Here is a 27,903-nt window from a genome sequence, read left to right on the forward strand (position 1 = left end):
CCCCCCTGGAACAGCTGCCCTGCCTTACACTCTAGATATTTTTGTCTCCCCATCTTCATGTTTGTATAGTCTTGCATCCTGCCTCTTTTTAAAAACTCTTTTTTGGGTCATTCTTGCCACCCTAACAGCCCTCCCTGCTTTTTATTCAAATAGTGAATCAGTTATCTATTTCCAACAAACACTATATAAAAGCCACACTAGCATTCCCCTTAGTATGATAAATATTTAGCTCAGAAGTCTGTGGATAAGGGATTTGGGGGTGTCAACAGGACCATTTCAGTCTTGGACTTGCTCACATGTCCAAGGTCAGGTAGCATTGGACATCAGGGTGACCGAGCCACATGTCTCTCTTGTACTGGCATCTTAGGCCAGAATGTTCTAATGGTGGTGGCAGAGAACCAGCCCAAAATGACGAGGCTTTTCAACCCTGTGTTGTGTTCATTGGCAGCACAAAGCAAGTCCCATTGCTGGCTCCTGGAGTCCAAGGGGAGTTCTACACTATAGAACCTGCCTGGGTCCGGAGGGGTAAAGGGTGGGGCTCTAGCACAACCAATGTATTCATCTCTCTGAATGACAGTTGTTTGTTTAGGCATCTGCCCTTTCTTACTACCCAGGAGTTGTAGCTCTTCATGGTTGTAGCTCCAATGCTTAATATGGGGCCAACCCCCAGCAGGTACTCAGGGCTGGGGGCTGGAATTGAATGTGTTCTCCCATCTCAACCTCAGTCTCTAAGAGCTCATTTTGCTCTGCTTTTATGTAGATGTTCTCTCTCATCTTTAAATGCCTTCCCTGTCCCTGCTGTCCACTATGAGACCCTGCTGACTAATCTCATGCCTCTCACTGTCAAGTCACTAGATTTGCACCTGCTCACCTTCCTCTGTGTCTTAACTCTGGCTTCTTTGGGGTTCTATGCCTTAGATATTCTCCTTTTACACTCACATTCTTGTCAAAGCTTTTCAATGGCTCATTTAATTTGGCATCTTCCAAATTCAAACCACTAGTGCGGAAATCTTATGAAGAAGCCACTCTTACAGCGCCATATTCTATTGGAATGTTTTCACGTTGATATTCTGTCATTAGCTCAGATTTCAAGTGGAACAGGTTCCTCATCCCACTTTACCCATTTCTATCAGCACTGCCATCTTCCCCTCTAACTGAGTCTCCCCTTGGCCATCTTTTGTTTCCTCCTCCTGGTGAGGACATCTTCCTTTTTCTCTTTCATTGGACTTTTGGCTGCCCTCCCACTTTTACTACAGAAGGTCATGGAGACATTAATAAGTAACCCCTTCTCGGTGCATCTTCTACCCTTTTCTAAAGACAATGTTATGATTTTTGGATTTATGGATGAGGAAACAAGGCACCAATTAGTTTTCATTTGTCTGGGCCACATCACCGGTAGACTATGGGCAGTGGTTGGATAATTAAGATGTGAGTGGGAGAGAAAGAGACTGAGAAACAAAGTCCACTGGACATCACAGTACCAACCCCACACCCTTGGGGAGGGCACATCAGCAGCCTTGGCCTATGGTCTTTTACCATCCTTTTTTGCGTGACAGAGAGTAAAGTTCTTCCACTCCTGGCCAATTTCTTTCCAAGAAAATGATCTCATTTATCTTGGTGAAAGGCTTATTTTTCAAATGCACATTTCATTTTCCATTATTTAATAGGTACAGAATGTCTCACAGTTTCCTTCTAAGTGATTTGACACATGTGGTTATATGTATTGTTCCAATTCATACATGCATCTCAGTAGGTGTCCATATGTTTCTTTCAGCACTGTGGTAATAAAAAAACTTGTGGTAATGTGTGCCTGTGGTTTGGTTTGTTTTAGGAAATTTTTTAGTCTGGAAAATAAAAGCCATGTGATTTAGGAGCAGGGGCTGAGTGGGAGGGATGTACAGCAGATGATCTTAGCTGCCCTTCCAGGTGGAGTTACAGATGGCAGAGGACTGGGTAAAAGAGAATATTTAAATTATTCATCACACTTGGTGACGATAGAAGATGTGTTTTATTCAGCCCCACTGCAGTAAGTGTAGGAACTGCTGGAATGGGGTTTTGTAGTAGAGGGGAGGGGCTGGGATCACTCTGAATACACCAGGGTAGAATGGAAATGTATAAGCCAGGGGGCAGGTAAAGGTCAGTGCATGGGAAATTGCCAAGAGGAAACATCAAAGGTAAGGAAGGATCTGCCTAAACTGACCTAACAGATTGTTGCTGAAGATAGGCCAGGGGGATCAGACATTATCTGGAGGATGATGAGGGTTGTAGCACCCAATCAGATATCACAGGGTAATCAGATATGGAGCAAGGGGAATTTGGACTAAACAGAAAACAGAATTCTTGCTAAACTTGAATAATGTAGAGACAAACTGCAATCTCCAAAAGTTGAGGCTTAGCAGGGAAAAAGATTTTGAAGAGCGTAATTAGATGTTGGTGACGTAGAGAATCATTGTCAATAAGGAAAGTTTGATTTTTATGGTTTTGTTATTTACATTTTTTATACTTATTTATTCTGTAACCTTAGAGAGATAAGTTCATACCACTTCAAATATATGTTACCGTGCCACACCCTCCACCAAATTACCGTTATTCTTCCATCATTGATCATTATGGTCCCTCCCTCCTTTATACCTCACCCCCGTCACCCTCTCTAGAAGCCTCAAAGTGTCAATTGATTTTTAACAAGAATGCTAAGAGCATTCAACAGACCATTCAATAAGAAGGAAGGACTTTGCACAAATGGTGTTGGAAGAACTGAATATCCACAAGCAGAACGAAGTTGAATTTTCCCCATACACAATAAACAAAATTTAACTCAAAATGGATCAATAACCTAAACTTAAAAATAGAACCTAAAAGTATAAAACTTCTAGAAGAAAACATAAGGAAAAATCTTCGTCACCTCCCCACATGTCTCTCACCCACATCTGTGTCAACCAGTCCACAACCAAAAGGCAAGCGCAGTTTCTTCATGTGTCTCTCAGCTCCATGTGCCTCCTCCAGGTCTCCTTCTGGCTCTCCATCCTGCTTCCTTCCTTCCTCAGTCTCCTCTGCAGCTTCTTCTCTTCCTGCTCAGCTCCACCCTCCTTGTGGGGCAGGAAACCTGGAACTGCCCCCTTTCCGGGGGACCACGTGTTACACTCCCCCCTTTTAATTTTAATTCCACCATATCTATGGTGGCACAGATCTCAGGGTGTAGTGTGACTTTACTATTTTGAGGCACCTAGAACAGGCAAGTTCATATAGACCAAAGGTAGAAGAGAGAATGGGAGTAGAAGGGAAGGGGGATTACATTTTAATGAGCTCAGAATTTCTGTTGAGATGAAGAAAGGGGTTATGATTTCACAACACTGAGAATGTACTTAATGCCATTGAATTATCTACTTTAACAAAAGGTTACAATGGTAAATTTGATGTTACATATATTTTAATGCAGTAAAATAGAGTAAAAAATTGTTTTCTCCTGGACAATGACATTTAGGATAACTTTTTTCAACCTCATTCTTTATATTTTTATTCCTTGAATGTTATAATAAATGTAATAATATAACACGGACACAAAGTGGTTGTAAAATGTTGGGGTGGTTTTTAGAAATGTCACAGCTTTTAAGAGACCTTGGAACTGCTCGATGAGGGCTGCATGATTATTACTCATGATTGTGAGCGCCCTGTGATATGCCATCCGCAGTCACACATAGCTCTGTGATTTCAACCAAGGCAAATTTGTTTCTGTAAATACAGTCACCAATAAGAAAAGGACTGAATTTATATATTTCCACCACATATAATAATAGATAAAAGTAAACATGGTCTACGTTTTCTGTGGGAATGTCAAATTCACATTTTCTGACTTTTTTAGGGTATTTCAACCAACTGAATGATGCTTAGATTTTAAAAAAATTGTAATTGTTGGATTCAGCAGACATTTTCCGTGGCCTGTGCTATGATTCTTTGTTTAGAAAAAGGGACTCCCACCTGTTTTCTATCAAAGTGCTCCTTGCTTCCATGAAGGCCACCCTGAATGCTTGAAATTATGAGTATCTGGAAGGCATAATATCATTCCTAGAGCAGAACAGCCTGGCATTTTACAAGCAATGGCAGAGCCAGGGTTGCATGCCAGCAAATGGATGTTCAGCCAGTGGCCCTTCATTTATGCTCAAAAGCTGAGCCTGTTCTGACCACTGGAAGGGATCAAAGAGGCCTGGGAATATGTATTTTGGTTCTAATTTCCCTTCCTTCAGTCTTATGTCTTACAAACACAAACTGGACATCTCCCCAACTGCTGGACACTGAGGTCTCACAGAAGTGGGGATGACTTGACCCCATCCTTACTACCTTGTTTATGGTGGCGCCTGCGGTGTGCAGGATCGAGACCTTAGCACAGACAGTGCTGTAACTCAGCAAGGCCAAGGGCATGTTTCCAAGGAGTAGTACAGCAGGTTTGGCTGCAGGCTACTTCCTGAAGGACAAGAAAGATTCAGCCAAGAACACACGTGGAGGTAAGCAGAGCTCTGCCAAGGCTTTGGACATTTTCCTGGGAACAAGAGCGAAGGCAGAAACCCATTTTATAATAAGGAGGAAGGTTACATAGTGCCCGCCGCCACACTGACTTGATCGAGGCAAACTCAGATATGCTTTCTCCTCCACAGTGCATTGTCAAGGAACCCAGAAGGGCCAGAAGGGACACATGGGTTTGGTTGGCAACAAGTGGCACAGGAATGGCAATTGAAGTTCAGAGTGAGACAAAATGGGAAGAGGGCTGAATCCCCACCAACACCACTGTTTAAGTTTGAACACCAGAAACAGCATGAAAATGAGACTATCAAAGAGTGGCCAGGTTGTAGCAGCGTGGGGCCAAGGAGCTAGTTCAAAAAGGGCATGGGCTCTAGAGACCTTGCAGCATGAGGACTAATGGGTCCCCTGGAGCTGGCCTCATCCTGACAGGTCGATCGGCCCAGTGATGGCAGGAGGCAGCCTGTTCCAGCCGTGTTAAGAAGTGGCCATCTAGGTGACCACTAGATGAGAAGTCCATCTAGGAGGACAACTGACTTAATAGAACCTAGAGGTTTCAAAGAAATTGCAGTGTTAAGGAAAACTATTCTGCTAGGCTAGAAAGGACCCAACAGTGCTCTAAGGTCAAGTGGGTACAGGTTTATCACACAAGTGGGCGCCGGACAGAGAGATGTCTGGGCTCTGAGCATACACACAAGTTTCCTTTTATACTCAGTTATTTTAACACAGGTTACATAGGCAGATTACATTTTGTCCTTCAGACGGAGGGAAAACAAAAAGGGAGTTACACAGTGGGAGAGGGAAGGGGGCCAGTAGAGATAAGGGCAGTTGGCTTACTCTGAGGTGCCCCCTCCTCTTGGCATGCAACCTTGTTAGTGGAAAGGCCAGACTGACTCCATCAGACAAAAGGAGAACTTGCAAGTGGTGATGGAAATCACACTGGCTTATTGCACGTGGGTTGGATGTTCATCTAATGGGACTTTCACTGCAGCAGTCGTGTCATTGCTTTCCCCTTTACTATCAATTTCAACGTAACTTTGGACATTTTCCGCTTCCAGAAGGACCATAAGGAAAGTTGAAACCAAATGGGTAAGTTGAGTTCTAGTGAGTTTAGAAGACAGAGGAGCTTTGTATGTTGAGATGCTGAAAGGAAGGACTGTCTACAAAGGGTTTTTAGGAGCCAGGACTTGACATGCCTAGAGAATCCTCTAGACGGTCTCCTTCTTCTCAGAAGCCTCTTAGAATCACATCAATGAGTTCTGAGGCTTGCCGGGCCCACCTCTGCCTGTCTCCGACCCGTGGAGCCAGGGCTTGCCTTGCCTTCGAGGTCCAGAGTTAAGGAAGCAGCCATGTAAGTGCCCAGGGCAAGGCAGCCCAGACAGGTGAAGTGACGGGGTTAAGGTCACCTGCTGGTTGGAGGTAAATTCCAGACGAGAATACTCGTTTCTGGGCTGCAAATCCAGTGTCATTTCCATAATATGATTGTGTATTTGTTTCATATGGCTCAGTTACCTAACGATGGTTTTCCCCTTCCTTTGGCAAGAGAGTGACTCTTTCCCCCAGCAGAGTTCCGTGGTGATGCATGGATAATCCTCAGGAACATCCCTGGGCTAAGTTCTTCCATCTTCAAGTGTCATTCAGGCATCCAGGGGAGTCTTTCTCTCCCTCCACATCCCTGTTTCTCTATCTTTCTCTCTCCCCATCCCCCTTTCTCCTCTCACTCCTCCCTCCCTCTCTCTCCTTCTCCCCCTAGTCCCACTTTCATTTCCCCAGCCCCTTCCCCTATCAGGAAGGCACTGTGGGCTGAGAAAATGCCCCAGGGCCGCCTCAGTAGCAAGCACAGCCTACTGTTGATTCACTGCAGTGCCAGCACGGGCACAGCCCTCCAACTGGTACTTGGCAGGAGGTCTTGGCTCTCAGCACAACGGTGCTTTGTTATCACAAATGATCCAGTGCACTGAACTGAGCTGGCACCAATAACCTCAGCACTCCTGCCAACAGGTCACATGACTGGCACTTCTGAATCCCTGCCCCTCAGCGCACCTGCACAGGACAGGACAGAGAAAGCAGCCGGGAGAAGTTTCTGTGTTTCCGGTCTAGGCCTATGGCTCCCACCTGTTGAGGCCCGAGGGACTCAGTGTAAGGACTTGTGAGGAAAGATTTTCACTCCCTGAGTTGGGTGCAGGCTCTTTAGATGTGACGCAGGGCCGCAACTGATGTGTCTGGGAACAGGACTGTGGGGAGACGCCTGGAGGAGTCACCTCTGCCACCCCAGGGAACGGGCTGGAGGAGTGATGTTCTTGGCTGTGGCCCACAGCCACTCGGGTGCTATTAGAGAATTTTTTCCTTCTAGATTGTCTTTTCTCAAGGACTTACAATGTGTCAAGCACTGCTATTAAATACACACATTTCACTGTGTTTCCCATTGTGCAGCTTTCATCCCAGAAAGCTGGGTCACCCTTCTGAGCGGAGCTGGCCCAGGTGAACAGGCACTGCTCACAGAGGGGGTGTCCACACTGCAACCTGCCATCCCACAAGGAACACCACTCCTTAGGCTTCCAGCTCATTTCACTTCAAAATGTCAGCAGAAGAGAAGATTGTTTTTAAAATTTCCTTAATCACATAGACTATTATGAGAATACTTTTCAGATTTTTTAATGAAATCACAGACTCTGAAGATTGGGAAGAACTCCACTTCCTCCAACTGAGGCTTCAATATCTTCATCCAATTTTGCTCCAACAGAAAGTGGATGGCATTTGCTTCAAATTGCTCCTCAGCTAGCTCATGAGCCCTTGGAGATTCGGTTTGGGTTGTTTTAAAATATGTCTTAGGAGGATGAGAATCAAATTGTATGATTGTCTGAATATTGAATGCCAATCTATAGGGTAGTTCTATCAACTACTGAAAGTGGAGTATTCAACTGTAATTGTTAAATTGTTTATTTTGTCTTTCAATTCTATTCATTTTTTCTTCCTTAATTTTGAGACTCTGCTATTAAGTACTATTACATTTATAATTGTTCTATCTCCCTAATGCATTTACCTTTTATCATGATGAAATGCCCCTCCTTGTCTCTAGTAACATTTTTTTATCTTAAAGTCTATCTTGCCTGATAGTAGTATAGCCACCTTGACTCTTATTGTGACTGTTTGCATGGTATACCCTTTTCATCATTTGTATCTTTTTACATGAAATATGTCCCTCTTGTTGATAGTATCTATTGACTCTTGCTTTTTTTTATACAGTCTGAAAATCATTGCCTTTAGATTATAGTGTTTAGTCTATTTATTTTAATATAATTATGGAGATAGTTAGATTTAGGCCTGTCACTTTATTTTTGATAACTCATTCAAAAAATTTGTTGTCCTCTTGTGCTTTTTTGCTAAGCAATTTTTTTTAATAATAAATTTTATTGTTATATTCCCCATGCAATTGCAGCCCCCCCATTCTGACCCCAATCCCTCCCCTCCCGCCCCCGCCCCCAAAAAAGTGTCTCTGGTTCATAGTTTTTTGTTGATTTTGATTTTCACTTTCTTACAGTTATTCATTTTCCTGGTCCCTTATTTAAGTTTTCTAGATTCCTGCTATGAGTGAGACCATCCGGTATTTTTCTTTTTCTTTTTGGCTTATTTCGCTGAGCATGATCCCTTCCAGCGCCATCCATGTTGCTGCAAATTGCATGTGTTTATCTTTTTTGAATGCTGAGTAATATTCCATGGTGTATATGTACCACATCTTCTTGATCCAGTCATCTATTTTTGGGCATTTGGGTTGTTTCCAAAGCTTAGCTATTGTAAACAGTGCTGCTATAAACATAGGGGTGCAGGTGTTCTTTGGAATTGATGTTTCTGTGTCCTTTGGGTAAATACCTAGGAGTGGAATTGCTGGATCATATGGAAGCTCTATGTTTAGTAGGTCCAGAAATCTCCACACAGCTCTCCACAGTGGTTGGACCAGTTTGCACTCCCACCAACAGTGCAGAAGAGTTCCTTTTTCTCCACACCCTCGCCAGCATTTGTTGTTGCTAGTTTTTTTAATATGTGCCATTCTCACTGGTGTAAGATGGTATCTCATGGTAGTTTTGATTTGCATTTCCATGATGGCAAGTGATGTTGAACATTTTTTCATATGCCTGTTGGCCATTTGCATTTCCTCTTCAGAGAAGTTTCTTTTTAGCTCTTCTGCCCATTTTTTGACTGGATTATTTTCTTTGTTGTTGTTGAGTCTCATCAGCTCTTTGCAGATTTTTGTGATCAGTCCTTTATCATTAGTGTTGTGTGCAAAAATGTTCTCCCAGTTGGTGGGGTTTCTCTTTGTTTTTGTTATTGTCTCTTTTGCTGTGCAGAAGCTCTTTAATTTGATGTAGTCCCAGCTGTTTATCTTTGCCTTCACTATCACTGCTTTGGGTGATGTGTCTGTAAAGATGTCTTTGATGTGCAAATCACGTAGTGTTTCGCCTATATTTCCTTCTATATATTTTATGGTTTCAGGTCTTATGTCTAGTTCTTTAATCCATTTTGAGTTGATTTTTGTGTATGGTGTGAGGTAGTGGTCAAGCTTCATTCTTTTGCATGTAGCGACCCAGTTTTCCCAGCACCATTTATTGAACAAACTTTCTTTGCTCCAATGCATAGTCTTTGCTCATTTGTCAAAGATTAGTTGACCATAAATCTGTGGGTTTATTTCTGGATTTTCTATTCTATTCCATTGGTCTGTATGTCTGTTCTTGTTCCAATACCATGCAGTTTTGATGATTATGGCTTTGTAGTATAGTTTGAAGTCTGGGAGTGTAATGCCTCCATTCCCTTCTTTTTTTTTCAGGAGAGCTTTGGCTATTCGGGGTTTTTTGTGATTCCATATGAATTTCATCAATAATTGTTCTATTTCTTTGAAGAATGACATTGAAATTTTGATTGGAATAGCATTGAATCTGTATATTGCTTTTGGAAGAATGGCCATTTTAATAATGTTTATTCTTCCAATCCACGAGCAGGGGATGTCTCTCCATTTCTTTGTGTCTTCTTCTATTTCTTTTAACAGTGTTTTATAGTTTTCTTTGTATAGGTCCTTTACCTCTTTTGTTAGATTTATTCCCAAATATTTGATTTTTTTTGTTTCAATAACAAAAGGGATTTTTTTTTGATTTCTTCTTCTTCAGATTTATTGTGCTAAACAATTTTTTTAGGGGAGCTTTATTGTTTTTTTATTTTGGTTATATTCTTAGTGGTTGCTCTACAGATTAAATATGCACATTAATTTATACCATTTATTCCATTGAATAACATAATTCCAGTAAAATATAACAATTTATGTATATTTTCATTTCCAACCCCACTCCTTTGTGTCATCAACATATAGCTATATAGTTTATAACCACATTAATATATTATTATAACTTTTGCTTTATATAATCTTATGTCTTTTAACAAAGTTAGACAACCCCAACATGTAAAATATGAAGCACAGAAACTAGATAATATAGTTACTACAGAATACTTGTACCCTGCATTCATTCTGGGTGAGGGAAGGCTTTGTTGAAGACCATAATGCCTTACTGCTTTGGCCATGAGTAAGGACATAGTATTCTGATGACGCTCCACTTTTTCTTTTTTTTTTATTTCAAACAATTTTTTTTTAAAGAGGCACGTATTTTATTTATTTATTTATTTATTTGTTTGTTTGTTTGTTTATACAAGCACTGGGTACAGTCAGAAGCGCGGGAGGGTGAGAGAATTCACCAGAGCCAGAGCAGGGAGCAGAGCAGGCAGAAGGACCGAAGTACACTGCTGCGGGGAGCAGCAGACGGCAGGAGAGGTCTGCACACCATGTGGGACCCTCCTCCGGTGGCCGGGGAGCAGCCGGGTATCGAACCGGCGCCGCAGAGGCCGCGGGGAGCTTCGCAACCCAGTGCTCAAATGCTGCGCCACCGGGGAGGCCCTGATACTCCACTTTTAATTTGGTCTTCCTCCCAGCCATTCTTCCTCATTCTCTGTTCACCCCTCCATTCACCCTTATCCACCACAAGTGTTTCCCAGAGTACGAGAGCCTGATAGAGAAGGAGGTTGGGTGTGGGGTTAGCAAGGTACATAATGCTAATATGAAATAAGACCTAATATTTATTTTTTAAAAAAAGATTTATTTTTTTTATGCATACAAGAACTGGGGTACAGGCCAGACATGCAAGGTGGGTAGCTGTGAGAGGATTCACCGTCAGAGACAGAGTGGGGAACAGAACAGGCAGACTGACTGAAGTACACTGCTGAGGGGAGCAGTGGGTGAGACAGGAGAGGTCTGCTGCGCCATGTGTGTAGCTCCCTGGCCGGGGATTGAATGCGTGCCACAGTTTCTGCAGTTAGCTTCATATGTTGCCTCTTAATCCCTTGCGCCACCAGGGAGGCCCAAGGCCTATATACTGAGCCATATCTTATGTTACTTCCGCTATTCTAACTCAGGGGGATTTTCCTGTGCCAGGGAGCTAGAGCAAGGCTTCTCCGCCCTGTTCTTCCCCATGATGGTGGAGATGAAGGAGATCAAGTCTGATATGAATCTGGACTTCTTGAGGAGGAATAATATTGTACTTGGCTCTTTTTACCCACCAGTTTTGGACACAAAGAGCTTCTGGACTGGCCAGAGACTGTCTAATTTACCAGTTCTCAGAAGAGGAGGGTGAGATTTTCATGTTGTTGTACTCTTTTTTTTTTTTGTTTGAGCATTTTAATTTGATTTTATATATTTTTATATCATCTTTCATTTTTGCACATTGTATGCATCTTCATCTTGGTTATAGTCCCATTACAATTCCCACCCCCCTTGTTTTGATCCTCCTCCTATTAAGAAAGCATCCAGAATTCTCTGATGTTTGTCTCAGTAGGGAAACATACATTTGATGCTGAAAATGCCTAATTATGACCACCTGCCTTTCCTTCTCACTTCAGGCCACATACATTTATAAAACCATGTCCTTACAGGATGCATGAGAGCAGTGATTGCAGTGACATCAAAGCCAGGGTTCTGCGCATGGAGCTGCACTTTGAATGACGAATAATGAGAGGAGATGGGGATGTAAAGGGAGGAATTGCTAGCGATGCTTGAAACTGGACGGAAGGCACAGGTGTCACCAGCCACCTGGGGCAGTTGTTTTGCAATGAAGTAGCATAAAATCAGAGAGCATAGCTGAGTCCATGTCATGCTTCTGAGGTCCGGATGGTGTTGGATGAGGGAGTGGGGAGGAGAAGATTGGGCAAGGGAAGACGAGAGAGCCCTGGGCATCATGACTCAATACGAGGAGACATTCTGAAGGTCATGATCCAAGTCGAGGCTCAGCTGGAGTGGCTGCACCCCTGCCAGGGAGGCTTCAAATATTCATTGTCAAGTTGATGAACTGGGAAGTGAGGGATCAAGGGAGAGAGAGAGAGAAGGGCTGGTTATTCTTGGTTGGTTTTTCTTTCACTTCTCTACCAGTTTATGTCACAGGAGCACCTACATCTGATCCTTTTGTCCGCAAACATGGACTTCTAACTCAACTGGACACCTCAGCACTTTAAGTTTTGCTGGGTGAAGTCAAGTCCAGCACAGATGGTGAGAGAGAGCAAGCCTGCTTTCTCCCCATCGAAGCAGACAGTGCCTGAGGCACCATGGGCAGCAAAATAAGGTGCCTTTTCTGCTTTAAGGAGGAGTGCCCTCAGCTGGAGGAGAGAGGTGATCCTCCATTAGGGAGGGGTTGCAGAAAGGGAAGCAAGCCTCTGAATATGCATAGAGTTCCTCCTCATCTATGTCCTGAGCCCATCCTGCCTCCTTCCCACCAGCATTCTGAATACAGCATGGGGGCTGCAAGAGCATAATAGGTTTTCTCTCCTCTCTGCCCTCTGGAAGGCTGCTGGATTCTTTTGGCAGAAAAACTGCAGGTGAGGCCAACTCAGGCTGGGACCGGCTGCTTTCAAGGTGGAGGGAGGCTGCATTCAGGACAATGTCTTTGCTGCACTCTGGACTCACAGGGGAATAACAAAAATAGCAATGCTTGGGTCTATCTCTAGGTATTTGGATTTATTGGACTGGGGCATGGCCAGGGCACTGGGTTTTAAAATCTCCCCTTGTGATGCTGATGGACAATCAGAGTCGAGCAAGCATAGCATGAAAGGAGAGGATGCAAAGATTTTTCCAGTTATGTTGGTAAATAACTATGGGATGAGGGCAAGAACCTGCCAGAGGACTTTGGTCTGTTGAGGCGAAGGGGACAGGGACAAAGCATTCAGCAGTCCTCACGCCAGCGGACGTTGGGTTGGAAGCGGCACCTTGAACCTGAAACAATGGAAAGCTTCCTCTCTGTTTCTGGGTCTTTGAGGGACACGTTGCTGTTGAAAGACAACCCTCCTCTCCCCCCTGTTGCCGCATGGACAGGGAGCACCTGTCACTCTCCCTTCGTGCATGTTTTGGTAAACTTTGAATTCAATGAGAAATAAAAGTGGGTCTAGGGTCACTCTTGATCTCATAAGGAATTCGTTTGAGTGTGTCCATTTTTTTTTTAAACACTGGGGTGTTATTTTTTACAGTTATCAATCAGAGAGCTACATTCACTGCATTGTGGCACATGCTAAAGGTAGAAGTAAATACTAGAAATGAAAAATGACCAGTTTCTTTTCTCATTGAAATTATAATGTAGTCAGGGATCTGAGACACACATGTAAGAAAAGTAGTGATGAGCCAGTATAATAAACTGCCAAATTGCACACGATGATGATCAACCAAAGTTTTGGTATGAGGTGAAGGCCTAGATCTCTTTCTACAAATGGTGAAACTGAGGACAGAGCAGATGGAGTGACCAAAATCAGCAAAAGGAGAGGGTCCATCCCCATCTACTACACGCTGTCATCAACCTTCCACTGGGACAAGTCAATAAAATGGTAGCCAAGTCCAAAGCTGCTGCTGAATTTGGGAAGGTAGGAGGGAAGTCAGGTGGGAAGAGAAAGACCTGAGACATGGGGGAAGGGTGCAGGCTGTTAGGGAGAGCAGAGCTGCGCAGAGAGACAGGGAGAGAAGGAAAAAGTGGGAAGCAAACACCATGGGAACCATGAATCACCCCACAGTTTCTACTCTACCTTTGGGAGGCGCTTGTCTCACCAGCATCCTCAAACTGCAGGACATTTCAGAGTCACTGGGGACCCAGCTAAAACAAGACCTGATGGAACAGGTCTGGGACTTCATATCTCCTCTGCAGTGTTTGTTTTATTTTATTCACTTATTTTATTGAGATGTAACTGACATGCAACACTGTGTATGCTGAAAGCGACAACTTGTTGGTTCCGCCCATTTTCATACTAGTTTGGTGGCCACTGTGGTCCTGGTTCCCTTATGCATCACAGAATTGTCATTTCTTTTTTGTGCAAGAACAATTAAGACCTAGTCTTTGAGCAGCTTGGAGGTGTACAACACAGCACTGTTGACTGTAATCACTATGTTGTTGCTCTGCATTTCCAAGCAGCTCCCCAGTGATGCCCATATGCCATTTGCAGACCACATTGTGGGCAGCAGGGAAAAGGTGAGCCCCCCCGGACGTATCTTTCAAGCCCCTGAAACTCTGAACCACACGTTCCCTCTGTCATCTCCCTCTGCTGTGTCCTTGTAACTGGAAAATACTGTATATTTCTCGGGGCTTTTCAGGTAGAGGTGTGTGTGTTTGTGTACATGGGCATATAGGCAAGAATGACGAAACCCACAGAAGATGTGAGCAAGCAGGGGGCAGCAATCAAATTGGAGCTAGAAGGCAGGCAGGCCGAGGAGCTGATATGGCAGAAAGACAAGAAGGCAGAGTTTGCTCACTCTGTTCTGGGTGATAAATCTCTACATGCCTCAATTTCCACCTCTGCAAAATCCGTATAGCATTAGACCTTAGCTCACGGGACTGTTGTAAAGATTACATTGACTGTTAAGTGAACGGTACCTCAAAAACATTAGTAATTTTATTATGGTTAATTACCCTCATGGCTAAATGTCAGCCCTCATGTACAATTGTGTAATCAGCAAATGCATAAGGGGCGTGGATTGTCTGCCCACCCTTGGCAGCATCCCTGAGCCAAAGGTCTGACTTGGCCATACCTCATTGATGTTCAGATGAATGAACTCCTTGTTTTTTGTGCTGAGAGCCTGGAACACCCCTGAGGGGAGAGAATGAGAGAGCGGTCATTGCTGGGGTAGCTCCTGCAGCAGGTTGCATTCTCTCCCCAGCACTGAGGGGCCCTCCCTTTGTGGTTGGGCAGCTCCTCTGGGGGTGTACAGGAGTCTAGAGCTGTGGACCTGGGCGTTCTTCATTCAGCTTCAACTCTGTCACAGCCCTGTCTTGAGGGGCAGAGTAGGTATGAATGACCAGAGGCTGCAAACTCTAAAAACCAGTCACACATACTCTCTCTCTCTTCCAGGGGCTGCAAATTCTGTTTGAGATAACAGGGTAGGTGTCTGGGCTTTATAATACAGAAAGGTGGGAAAATGGAGTGAGGAATAGAGAGGGAGAGAGACTCTTCTGACTCTCTGTGCTATGACAGGATTTGACCAGAAATTGGACAGTTCCTCAGATATGAGTCTGAAACCCAACCTCACCCCACCCTGTCGTCCTGCACAAAGGGGCTGGGATGTGGAGAGCGTGATTATTGTAACAAATGCTGTGCAGAGAAGACTTACACATGACGGCCCCTCAGCTAGCCGTATACGTCACATAGATCAGTCCACAGCCCTGGGGCCTGTCTTTGCTGTAATTGTTGGCGGGTTGCCACCGACAAGCTCCCAGAAGGTGACCAAAGGTGGAGAGTGTCCCGTGGTCAGGGTCCGGCAGCCCCACCGGATACTCACGGCCGGCATTCTCCAGCCGCACCAGGCAGTTGAGGAAGTCGTCGAAGCCCAGCTGGAGCTCCTCGTCTGCGCATCTGAGGACGATCAGCTGCAGGAGGTGGTTGCTCAGCTGGAAGCCTGTGGGGAAGCGTGTGAAGACACAGGCCACTGTGGCTGAGCCCCAAGGGGTTCACCTCCGGGGGTGCCCAGTCTGCCTAGGGGTGAACTAACAAAAGGGACACCCCTGTCCAGTGGAGGCTGCTGTCCTGGGTTTGAATGCAGCAGGCGGAGTGTGTCCAGGAGGGAGGTGGCTGTGCCCGGAGTTCGATGAAATTGGGTCTTGCTGTCGATGAGACCCACTCACGTTCTCCCCCAGCCTCCCTCTAGTTCCCTGCCTGAGCTCCCCTCCAGCTGCTCCTGCTGGGCATCTGGGGGTTCCAGCCACAAAACCCATAGTAAGTGAACATTTCTCAGTGGCATTTGGACCCAAAGCTGTTGGGGGCTCTAGAACCCGTGTTTCTCAAAGGAGATGCCGCTGCCCAGAGTGAATGACAAGGTGCAGGCTTCATTCACACACATTTCTGGGGGAGGGAGAACACCGGGCAGGTCACAGGCCTCCATGCAAGGTGGGCACTGCTCAGGCCGGTGGGGGGTGGGCTTTACTTGGGTTTCCTCACTGGTGGAATAAGGGGTTTCCCCAAGTAAAATTCCTTTTAGAGCCAATAGTTAATGCTTTGATTTCTAACCAAATTCCTTAGGAATGATTTTCCCCCCTTCTATTTTATTTTAACCTACATACTCCCTGGCCAGGAAATGTTCAAAGTATTGCCTAGAAGTGCAGCCAGGGTCTCCCTGTCTGCTCAGTCCAGCTCCACACAGAGAAGACCCACCCCTGAGTAGTTTTGGGAGCCTGCAGGGTGGGTGCCCAGAGTGCTGCAGCTGCACTCACTGGGGACTAGGTGGGGAGGGCGACCCCATTCTCTCCCCAAATCAGAATGGGAAGACTTGGTCATATCCCTCTCGGAAGGGAAAATTTTGTGTCCCCTACTTGGTTTTCTTCCTCTGGAAACAGGTCACCAACCCCTAAGAAAACCAGGCTCATCTCAACTGTTTCTCACACTTAAAACTCATCTCTTGTCTTCTCCCTCGCATAGGACCCAAATAGTCCTGGTTTGGTAAATTCTGTCCCTGTAGTCCTGAAAGCTGACGAATTTTCCAGGTGCTTGGTTACCTGGGAGGGAACGAGAGCACAGGTGTCGGCAGAGGCCAGGGGCCATTTCCCCAAACATGCTCTGTGAGAAGCACCACACAGCCTGGTGGGGGCTGTGGGTTGCAAAGGACAGTGGAGCCCCAGAGGCTCAGCCTGCCATGGCCGTGGCATAGCCAGAGGCACCCCAAACCCTTCCTTCCTGCCGGGAGCAGTGGACGAACTATGTATAAACCATCCGGTTAGGATTCAGCCTGCTGGTGAGCAAGCCGGGGAAAGGGCCGCCGACGGCAGAGTCTGTGAGTGTGTGAGTCTGTGAGCGGCCTGCTGCCTGCAAACCACAGCCCAGGCGTGCCCTGTCTGTCGGTAACCCTCACCCTCTGAAAGCAGATCAGAGGCCTGGCAGCACTGTGGCTTGCCGCCGAAGGGTCCCATGGAACTCTGCTTGGGCAGAAAACTTGGTCCGAGGCTCTGAGGCCTCTGGGGGTCACACTAAGTTCATCTTCTGTGGATATATTTTTAAAAATCCTGCCAACTATGCACAGTGATTTAAAGTGCGGGACCTGAAGTGACTGAGCGAGTTCTGGGTCTGACGTCTGGCTCTGCCCTTAAGAGGCATCTGCTCAGGTCAAAACCCCGCCACCTCCTGGAGTCCAGAGCAAAGCAAGCGGTGTCTGCAGGAGCACCTGACACACAGGCAGCCTGCACCCGGCCCCAGGCTTTTGTTACCTGCGGCTTTCAGGGCGATCCGCAGCTCGTAGGAGGACATGGTGCCGGATTTGTCAGTGTCGAATTGACGGAAAAGGTTCTGGGGGAGGAGAGCAGAGGCATGGAGGAGGAGGGCCCCAGGGAGGGGACGCCCGCCCATGCAGTAGTGGGGGGCGGCCAGTGTGGAGGGGAGAGTCCTCACCAGGGCCCAAAGAGGGAAGGGCCGTGTTGGGCCCTGCAAAAAGGTTGCTTCCTTCGGCTTTCACCTGGGATGGAAGCACCGTGGTGCCTCCAGAAGTATCATAAGCCCTCCTGGAATTCATCATGATGTGCTCTCTTGTGCCTTTTCTGAAAATTAACCCTCTTCCCTGCAACACCATGATCTCTAAAAGCCCCTTCTGCTCTAGGTTTGTACAATCCCCTCGGGGCCAAGCAGGGCAGGGTTACGTACAATCCACTTCTTCAGTTTGTCCCAGAACACTTTGAATTCATCAAACTCCAGCTTCCCGTTGCCGCTGGTCTGTGTCAGGAGTGAGTTAAGGAAGAAGCAGCAAGTATGTTTCAACCTGAGAATTCAGAGCCGGGCAGTGTGACGGGCATGGGTGACATGGATTCGGCCTTCTAGGGAGATGGTTCAATTATTAAACCAGGAATCTCTAAAGAAGGCACAAGGTAGGGGTCAGACAGGGAGTACACCTGAAGATGAAACACCCATGCACCCCCACCAGCACACCCCTCTTCATTTCCTGGGATGGGACCCCAAAGTGGCGGGTAAGATTCTCAAGTCCTTTTGGAAGGCGGAAATGTAAATTGATTTCAGACCCTAAAGAGCACAAAAGAAAAACAAACTTATCTAAACTCTTCTCTTTGAGGCTGGTACTTACAGATGCAGCAAATGCAAACAACCTTGGGCTGAGCTCCAGGGCTAGCTGGGAACTGAGATGCAGAGAGAGAAGGGGTTCTCCAGGGGAGGAGGGCAGCACCAACGGAAATTCAAAACTGCAATTATCTGAGAAGCTTCTTCATGCATCATTATGAAGTGCCCCGGGAGGAGCCAATAACCTTCAGCCAAGTCCATATTTCTTTGCCCCTCACCTACTTTTCAGCTTCTTTCCATCTTGGACCCTTGTGCCCTGAATTGCTTTGTTCCCTTTGTCTCCCACAGGCTGGGGACATTAAAACTTCCAAATAATTGTCCCTCAATGGTATAAAACATTGGGCTTATAATCCTGTGACGATCAGTTCTATCTCATATTTGGACCCCAAATCACTGCCCCTGCTCTTGGTGAGAAGCAGGCCCAGAAGAAAGGCCTTGCTCATCACCCCTCAAGAATGAGGAGCAGGTGGTGAGGTGAGGAGCAGGAGTAACTCCAGCATGAGGTGTTGTCACCAGCCTGGTTACTAAAAGTTCCTCGTCCTTGCTCTGGTCCTGAAGACAAACCCAGCTGAGACTGAGATGGAGAACTTTTGTAGGCATCACCAACCCTGAACTGACTTAAGGAAAACAGGAGATGGGACCGAGGTGGCGAATTCCATAGCCCCTACCCTGGATGAATGATGCCAACCCCATCACCTAATGGCCATGAGTCAAGATAACAGGTAGCACATGCTCATCCTCGTGCCTCACAGCCCCTGCACCTTTAGAGGTCAGAGATGGGCTTTGAGAAAATAGCCCATCACCTCTTCAGTCGCTGGCTCCTGATGAAACCTGATTTCCTTCCACCAGCTCTCGTCTCTTGAGCTTTGGCCTTGAGCTGCACATAGTTGGACCCTGGCTCTGGTAACATCTTCAAAAACAATCCCCCACAGAGAGTTTGTGCCTCTGGGTTCTGTTCCATTTCTAGTTCCAGGGGTCTCCGTCTTTGGCTACTGTTTGTGAAGACTAGCCTGCAGGTTATGGGTGCCATGTCCTGGGGAGGTCTGCAGACAAAAACATTTAACATCTATTTTTGCCCACTTATTTGGAAGGATACGTCCATTAGAGAAATGATGTTTTTACAGGAAATCAGACTTAGCTTCTTAAACTGAATGTCCTTTTCTGAAATCACACATGAAAGTAGAATTATTTGAAATCTGATAAGACTGTTCCCAGTTGCTGAGAGTCCCACAGTGTGGTCAGATCTGTGGCTGGCTAGGGTGTTGACCCTGTCAGTCTCTTAGGATACTGAGGAGAGAAGAAGTTGACATGGCCCTTGGGAAGGAAAATTTATAGAATATGAATAATGCCTTAAAAATGGGAATATCCTTCCATCCATTTATCCTCTCTTTATGATGTCTTTTTTTTTTTAATTAAACTCCCCCCCCTTTTTTTTTTTAAAGATTTTTATTTATACAAGAGCTGGGATACAGGCCAGATGCATGGGAGGGTTAGAGGATTCACCAGAGATAGAGCAGTAAGCAGAACAGGCAGACTGTTGAAACACATTGCTGAGGGGAGCAGCGGGCGAGATAGGAGAGGTCTGCTCTACCATTTGGGACCCTCACCGGCCAGCTGGGTTCAAACCCGCACTGCAGAGGCTGTGGACAGCTTCACAGTGCGGCACTCGACAGCCTATGCCACCAGGGAGGCCCTCTCCTTATGATTTCTAAGCAAAGAATTGTAAATGAAGACTTTTATTATTAGGTTATTTATAATGGCAAAAATTAGAAGTTCTAGAAAGGACCAATGGAAGGGTCTCAACAATAAGTTGGGTTATGTTCCTATGATGGATTATTATGCAATCTTTACAAATTTTTAAGCATATTTAATGATCTGGGGGAAATGTTCATACCAATTCATTCTACAAAGCAGGGTTAAAATTATTGGAGAAATTTGAACATTCACACACTGCTAATGGAAATGTAAAAGAAATGCTTTGGAAAATGCTTAGGCAGTTCCTTAAAACATTAGGTATAAAATTACTTCTGAATTTGAGCAATTCCTTTAACCATATTCCCAAGAGACATGAAAATACATGTCCACACAACAAACATGTCATATGAGTGAATATTATCCTGTATATTACATGCTACAACGTGGATGAACCTTAAAAATATCCTGCTAAGAGAAAGAAGCCAGATACAAAAGAACCACATATTACACGATTCCTTTTACATGAAAAGTCCAGAACAGGAAAATCTATAGAGACAGAGCGTATACTAGTGGTTGCCAGGGGATGGAGGAAGTGAAGAAGGGATGGTAAATGGGTGCAGGTTCTTTTTAGAGTGATGAAGTGCTCTCAAAATTGATTGTGGTGATGATTGCATAGTTCTGTGAATAACTAAGAACAGTTGGTTTGTGTGCTTTAACTCGGTATACTGTATGTATGTGAATTACACCTCAAAGCTGTTAGAGTAAAAATGTCTCTCTATCTATCTGTCTATCTATCTACCTACCTCCCACCCACCCATCCGTCCACACACTGATAGATGATAAACGGACACTTGTCCGCAGACACACAATTTTAAAAGTTATTTAAGGGTGTTGAGATGACTAGTGATTTTTATTGTTGCCATTATCTTTTCTGCATTTTAAAGAATTTCCTCCTGCAAACCTGCATCATTTTTGGAATCAGGAAAGAAGCCACAAAAGCTGTTTTTAAAGTCTGCCTGAACTCAGTCCTGGAGCAGGGAGCCTGGGGAGCATGAGCAGAACCAGGCTGGGTGCCCATCATGTGTCCACGATTCCATGGGAGCCCTGGGGATCCCTGAGGAGTGGTGGGTGGGAACACTTACTCTTTTGCAGCACAGCATCTAAAACATATTTGAGTTCTTCAGCTGACACCTCCATGTCCTGTTGAAGTGGAGACAATTGCTTTTTGTGATTCAGTATCTTCTTACAGTTTCTTTCAATGATGAGCTTAACTTGACTTGAGAGCTAATCCATCCCTCAGCACCCTGTTGCTTGCCCGGGTGCCCTGCACTGTTGGCCGCAGCCTGCTCACATCTCTGGGAGCTTCCAGCCACCCAGGGAGGGAGGTAAGTCAGGCCAGCCCAAGCATGCTTCCCCCAGCCCTGAGACCAAGCTCCCTAAATGGCTCCTGTGTCAGAGGACACTGGGATCTGAGTGTCCAAGCCTCTGTCACAGCAGAAGCACCAGGAGAGCTTCAAAAATGCCCATACTGGGGGTTATCCCAGGGGCTTATCCCAGAAGCACCAGGAGAACTTCAAGAATGCCATACTGGGGCTTATCCCACTTTGATCAGGACAACTGGGAGTATGCTTCATTGATTATTTTTAAAAGCTCTGGGGATGAATTTCAGAACCATTGACCTAGATGGTCCAGTAAATCCCACTAAATCTCAGCACCAGCTGCGCTCAGAAGCTTGAGAGAAATACAGAGTCTTAGACCTAGGCCAATATTATTTAAAACTACCAGCTGAGAGGTTTCAAGGGAACACTCCTAGAGCAGTATCAAGGGCATAGGAAGCCTGGGCAGGACAGGGAAGACCCCCACTCCCCCGACCCCCAAACAGCCAGGGTCTCCAACAAGCAAGCTGAGCAGCTGAGAGGATGGGAATGGGCAGGGAAAGGGCAGGAAGCAGGGCACAGACTCTCCAGGTTGCCTGACCCGCAGCTGCCCAACCTGGCCACATCTCTGTGAACTGGCAAAATGCGGGCATGCATTGGTGGCATCACAGGAACTGTCCTGACAACACCACCTTCAGCAGAGCAGAGAGAGCAGGATGAAGGTGCCAATTTCTGGGCAGAGGACAAAGGAATCCCCTCCTAAGGATTTCTGTGGTTCCCACATAAAGTTTCTGGGCCTGGCTGGGCTCCGCTGGGTGCGGTGGCCCCATCAGTGCAGTCTGGAGTGAGAGCTGTGAGGAGGAGGCCGTCCTCAGTCCTTCTCAAGAGAACAGGGCTGCTTTCTCCCCTCCAGCTCCTGCCTGCCTCTGGGTCCGTCTCTGGGAAGTGTCCCCTCATCCTTGGAGGGGGAGGCCAGACCCCTCGGCCCTGCACGGGCAGCCCTACCTCACCAGCGATTTTTTCAAACATGGCCCGGAACTGCTGCTCCTCCTCTGTCTCCCGAGCAGGCGAAGTTGGCTGCTGAGGCTAAAAATGAACCAGAGGAACTTGCTTGGGAGCCACAAGAGAGAAATTGGCATTTAGTTTCCCAAAGAAAAAGCAGGAAAGGTGAGCCCTGGGCAGGAGGTGATGCCACCCGCAGGGGGAGAGGCCAGGACCTCCATGGCAGCCTCACAGGGCTGTGCTGGTTGGTGCCCAGGACTAGCCACAGCCAGTAGCATTAGGAGTGAGTTTCCTCTCCTTGTGAGGGCTCTTTAGAAGAAACGTCTGGAAGGACTTCCTGGGACTGGTCGTGCCCTCCTCACCTGATAGATGAGAGGACTTTTGGAAACCTGACTCCTGGCAGAGGCCTGGTCCAGCCAGGGCTGCCATCATACTCCCCTTCTTCCAGGGCATACTGCATCACCTTGACTATCATTACCTGCTTCATCATTTGTCATGATAGGTGGTAAATCTTTATAGGCAGGATCTTTCTAGTACAGAGCACTGTACTTTCTAGTACAGAGCACTTTCTAGTACAGAGCACTGGGCCTGGTGCATGGCAAAAGGTCAATAAATGTTTTGGATATTTTGTTTCAGTTCTGCTCATAAGCTGCATCCCAGAGAGGGCAGCAAGGAGAAGAAAGTCCTTCCTGAAAACTGGTCACTGCTCGAGATGGGGGTGTCAGATGTTCTGGTTACACCAACATCTCTTGGAAACCTTACAACCCTTGGACAAGACTAAAAGCAGCCCCGACCTCTCTCCCAACAGACAACATCAGGGAGAACTGATGTGTTCCCCAAGTCCACGGTCAAAAATTCTACCTGCTTCTCCCATTTTTGTTTTATCAGTAGCTTTTCTGAAATTGCATACTTTTTAAAGAGATTCCATCCACCTAAAAACCATCAGTAACCTCTCAGGGAACAGAGGGAGTGGGCAGTTCTGTTGGAAGAAAGGTCACTTTTGTTCTCCAAGGGGTTAGAATCAAGGTATTTCCTTGCATTGAGGTAACCATTCCTTGAACTTTGGAATTTTAAGTGACGTTATGGTCTGAAGGAAATTTCCAGGACAGTCGCTGAATCCCACCCTCCACAGTAGCCCAAGAAGGCTCACCTCAGGAAGGGCAATGTCTACATTTCCATTCATGTCCCTGTGGGCACAAAAACCATGTTGATAATCATAGATTCACCTCCCCATTAGATGCTGCAGAGCTACAGGGTTCAGAGGTGCTGGAAGGTTCTGTACCATAGAAGCCTTCCTCTTCTGTGACTGCATTTCAGAGGGTTTGCAGCCTCTAGGCACTGACCTCCCTCTCCACTCGTCACTCAGACCTTGCTCAGCATGTAAGTTCGAGGAAGACCATGTGGTCATCACTCCAAGCAGGACTTGTCAATTCTGGGTTTTGTAAAAGACACTCAGCTTGTTGAGGGTTAATCATTAGTGGGAAAATTTTAAAAGCTTATAGAGCACGTTGAGGTGGAACCAACAAGATCACTTTTCAAGCTGGATTCTTCACCCTTGGCCCTTCCCCCATCGATGTGAACCCCTGAGCCCACTGGGAGGGTGTGTTTCTGTGCTCATGGGTGGAGGAATCAGGAGAACCATGACAGCAGGTTTACTTTGCTGCCCACACATATAGGGGAACCCGCAGCACTTGGGAAGTAGTCAGATTAGAGGAGGAGCAGGCCTCCGCTGTTAAATACGAAAATATCTGGAGGAATACAGTTTTACAGATTAAATCCCGAAGCATTTCCAAAGACAAATTATTGAAAATTCAAAGGGGTAAAAAATAATCAAACATTAACATGAAACCAGGACAGTCCCCTTTACCTCCTCATGCCCTGGGCCTCCACAACATAACCCTTTCAGAGCTTTTCATTATAGTTTAGGAGTCTCCAGTGAGGATGAAGCCAAGGGAAATTGAGCTGAATGTGGCTTTTCCGTGACTGAGCTACTTGTGTCTATTACTGATACTTGTGGTATCACAGCAGATGGTACATGTGTATGATACTCACTATCACAGCAGATTATAAGCGGCATTTCTTAGGTTCAATATCACCTTGGATTATACACTATTGTACATGCACTGAGAATGGAGTTACCTTTGACCTCACCCCCTTAATAGACAGAGAAAATGAAAGGTAAAAGATTGGCTCAGCCACAGCAGTTGCTGATCTGCACGGATCTCGCATTGGGGTCTTTTGTGTGAATGGATACTGGTCAATTCAACCTCAGTGTGTATCAGTATCTGAGAGAAGACTGGAGAAAGACTTTGCAGCAGAGTTTTAAAAATCAAAGATTGCATTGCTTCTCTGTTGCTGACGAGAAAGAACCGTGGCTTCTGCAGTCAGCTTGGGAAACCCAACCAGACTTTGTAATTGTGAAACTCAGTACACAACACAGTGCAATTCTATGCCACTAGACAAAACAAGTAATAGCAATTCACAATGCCAAAGGACAAACAGGAGCTCGAATACTTATGTCCCTTATCCAGAACAGGCCATGCAGCCACCGTCATCTCTATCTTCTTGTCTCAGGTTGATACTTTGATGGGAATCAACAGAAACAGCATTAGTAAAGCTTGTCATTCTCTGGGGTCCCTAGATAGTCTCCACTGGGAGAAGAAATAGGTTCTTGAAACTTGAATCACCCACCCACCGCCTCTGCCACAGAGTTATTAATGGTAAATGGACAAAAGAGAAACTTCTTCCATAGAAATAACTGATACAAAATAATTTTGCTAAGACATTTTGAGGGACAGATGGCAGAATATTGGGTATGTGAAAGGGTACTAAAATGGAGCTGAAAGAATGTGATTCTTGAGAGTTGGAATAGCCACCCCTTTTATCATGCAGAGAAACACCTCTGGCATCCCCCTCATGTCGCTCCCACCCCAGGAGCTTCTTGGTAATAGAAGAGCTTCTGGAAAATGAAGGACTTCACACAAGAGTGTCTTGTGAGCATGGTTCTGGAGACAGTTGGAAAGAGCAACTTTTTCATGTGAGAACTAACTGGAAATATGCTGATCAGTTAAGACCCTCCCTTTGGCTCTCTCCTGGTTTCTCAAGTAGATCATGAAGAGGACAGAGGGCCATGACTCCAACCACCCTCTGGTGACATCTCTGGGAGTAAAGCACCAAAAGGGGATTCTTGAAACTCACCGGGTAATGGCCTTCTTCTCTGAAAAGATCCTCAGGCAGAAATCTGCTTCCTGATGGGGCTCAAAAGTGCTGGGAATCAGGATGTACTCCCCAGGGGGCAGTTTGAACCGGTCAGAAACTTCCCTCAGGTTGATGAAAGTTTTCCTTTTGGCCTGGGAAGCGTGGTGTCTGAAGAAGTCTTTGCTCAGGTGCTCGATTTCGCTTGGGCACTGCAACAGGAGTGTGAGGGGAAGTGGTTTTCCTGGCTGCGGGTTTCGGCTACTTGGACACAGTTGAGGCCTGGCATTGAGTGTCAGGTGTGAGGCTGAAAAGGGACCAAGAATTTAGGACTCCATGGATTATCAACTGTAATTTGGCATCTACCCACCTGGTAAATAGCGTAGCCGATGCTCAGCTTATCAGCTCCAAACCTCTTGAGTTTCCTTCGATCTTTCTGCATCAGGGCCACAAGGAAAGTGCATTCCTCCTGCCCCTCATCTTTCTCAGTCAGGGACAATTTTATCTGTGGATTGGTCCAAAAGGTATCTGCCATTCAAAAGAGGCAGGTTATTTTCCCTTGAAAAAACTCCAAAACCAAAAAACAAAGGGGACACACACATCCTACCCACTCCCATCAAATTCTCTCAAACCTGAGAAAGTGTTTCTCCCTGTCCTGATTTCCCTCTTGCCCTATTTTCTACAACCCCCTGGAGAATGAAAAGGGGTCTCTTTTCCTTCTACCTCTTGGAACCATTTCCCATGCAAGTGTTCAAAGACATTCTTCTGCATTTTGTCCACTGCAATTTGTTCCATCTTTTTTTTTTTTTTTTCCCATTTTGCATTTCAAAGGCAAGTCCAGGGCACTGTGCTTGCCTCCCAGGGCCCACTCAATGGTGGTGTGATTTGAGCAGAAGTGACCTCAGGCCACCTCCAAGAGTGAATGCTGACTGTTCCACAGGATTCCCTCTTGCCACAGGGAACTGCGACAAGTCCAGTCAGCAGCATTCACCGGCATACAGGCTTAAGGAATCCCCAGTGAGAGGGAAGTTCAGGGCTTTTGCTTGATGACCCTTAGGAGTTCTTGCTGAGCAGGTCAGTGAATGAGGGCTGGGGAGCTGGCTGCTCTCCCATCCCTGTAAAGTGAAACAGCCAGAGGGAGAAGTCAACAGAGCAAAGAGAGCAGAACAGACTCTCATAAGCATATCACTGATCGATCTGTGCTTGAAGCCCACTCTGCTCCTCTGGGCTTTTCAGTTATGTAGGACAATAAATTCTTTTTTTTTCTTTCTTTTTTTGGAAGATTTATTTATTTATGCATACAAGAATTGGGGTACATGCCAGAGGTGTGGGTGTGAGAGCATTCACCAGAGACAAAATAGGGAACAGAACAGGCAGACTGACTGAAATACACTGCTGAGGGGAGCAGTGGGCAAGACAGGAGAGACCTGCTGCACCATATGTGGGTAACCTCCCTGGCCGGGGGTCGAACTCGTGCTGTAGAGGCTGCAGAAAGCTGCATAGTGCTGAGACTTAACCCCTTATGCCACCAGGGAGGTCCAATTCTTTTCATTTCTAAACTTGTGTGAGTGTTCTTCTATTACTTGTCAGGGAAGATAACCCAAGTGGTAAAGCAAAGGAGGTTCCTTGAGCAATTCTTGTCCAAAGTCCTACCAAACCTTTGCCACCCTCTTTTCCCAATCATCACTGAAATGCTTCTGTCTAGCACCTGTTTTGGGCCTTCTCTAGGGTCCTGGGCCTGATCCACTGATGTCCTGGTTTGGACTCAACACTTGGGGATGACAAAGAGAGGGGCAGGGAGACTACCAACCCAGGAAATTGCGGCAGCCTCCAGCAGTGGAGCCCCGCACCCAGCTTCCTTGGTGGACCGTTACTTCCCACTTGTGGAGGGCATCCTTCTCTAGGGCATCAGGAGTGAGGTTGCAGATCTCCACTTCATCAAAATGGGCCTTGAAGTCCGCAAATGCCATCCTGCAGCAAAGTGGAGAGAGACATGCTCTGGAGGGATGACATGGCATGACCTACTCATTCATTCAATCATCCAACAGTTATTGAGCACTTGCTTCTGTCCTGGAGGATTGGGGAGAAATCAGGCCTGGGGAGAAGAAAATAGACTCCCCCCCAAAAAAGGTAAAGAAAAGGTTAAGAAAGTTAAAAAGGAAGAAAAGCTTAAAATATAGGTTGATATATATATAAGTACTACAAAGGAAAACAAAGTAGGGTGAAGGGGGAGCGTGCAGTGTGGGGGATATTTTAGATAAACAGCTAAGGGAACTTCTGACTGTTCAGGTGGAGACCTGGAGTGTAGGGGTTGGGACATAACGACTTTTTGGCAGTCCAGGTAGTTGGAGAACAGATCTTAAGACGGCTAAGTCAGTAAAGGATGATGTTCAAAGATAATGGTGGACCAGGGTGGTCATCATAAGGCTTTCAGTTTTGACTCCGATTAGATGGAGAAACATGGACGTGTTAACATGACCCATAACCCTTGACCCATGAGAAAGGGCACAGA

The 27,903-nt window shown here is 46.0% G+C and overlaps 1 protein-coding gene across 1 annotated transcript in view; it reads right to left on the reverse strand.

Moving 5' to 3' along the window:
• Window positions 1-11,220: 11,220 nt before the first annotated feature.
• Window positions 11,221-27,903, reverse strand: part of LOC119244776 (calpain-9) — a 31,541-nt gene continuing 14,858 nt past the window's right edge. Inside the window, exons 9-20 of the mRNA XM_037510760.2 lie at window positions 27,202-27,362; window positions 25,762-25,919; window positions 25,395-25,603; window positions 23,347-23,383; window positions 22,200-22,280; window positions 20,961-21,018; window positions 19,220-19,284; window positions 17,698-17,766; window positions 17,268-17,346; window positions 15,353-15,469; window positions 14,606-14,664; window positions 11,221-11,894 (exon numbers count right to left, since the gene is read on the reverse strand). Coding sequence (XP_037366657.1) covers window positions 11,868-11,894; window positions 14,606-14,664; window positions 15,353-15,469; window positions 17,268-17,346; window positions 17,698-17,766; window positions 19,220-19,284; window positions 20,961-21,018; window positions 22,200-22,280; window positions 23,347-23,383; window positions 25,395-25,603; window positions 25,762-25,919; window positions 27,202-27,362 — 1,120 coding nt within the window. The 3' untranslated portion in view covers window positions 11,221-11,867. The remainder of the gene's footprint in view (window positions 11,895-14,605; window positions 14,665-15,352; window positions 15,470-17,267; window positions 17,347-17,697; window positions 17,767-19,219; window positions 19,285-20,960; window positions 21,019-22,199; window positions 22,281-23,346; window positions 23,384-25,394; window positions 25,604-25,761; window positions 25,920-27,201; window positions 27,363-27,903) is intronic.

Source organism: Talpa occidentalis, unplaced genomic scaffold (assembly GCF_014898055.3).
Source record: "Talpa occidentalis isolate TD23 unplaced genomic scaffold, MPIMG_talOcc4v2.1 talOcc4.14, whole genome shotgun sequence".
Classification (NCBI taxonomy): Eukaryota; Metazoa; Chordata; class Mammalia; order Eulipotyphla; family Talpidae; genus Talpa; species Talpa occidentalis.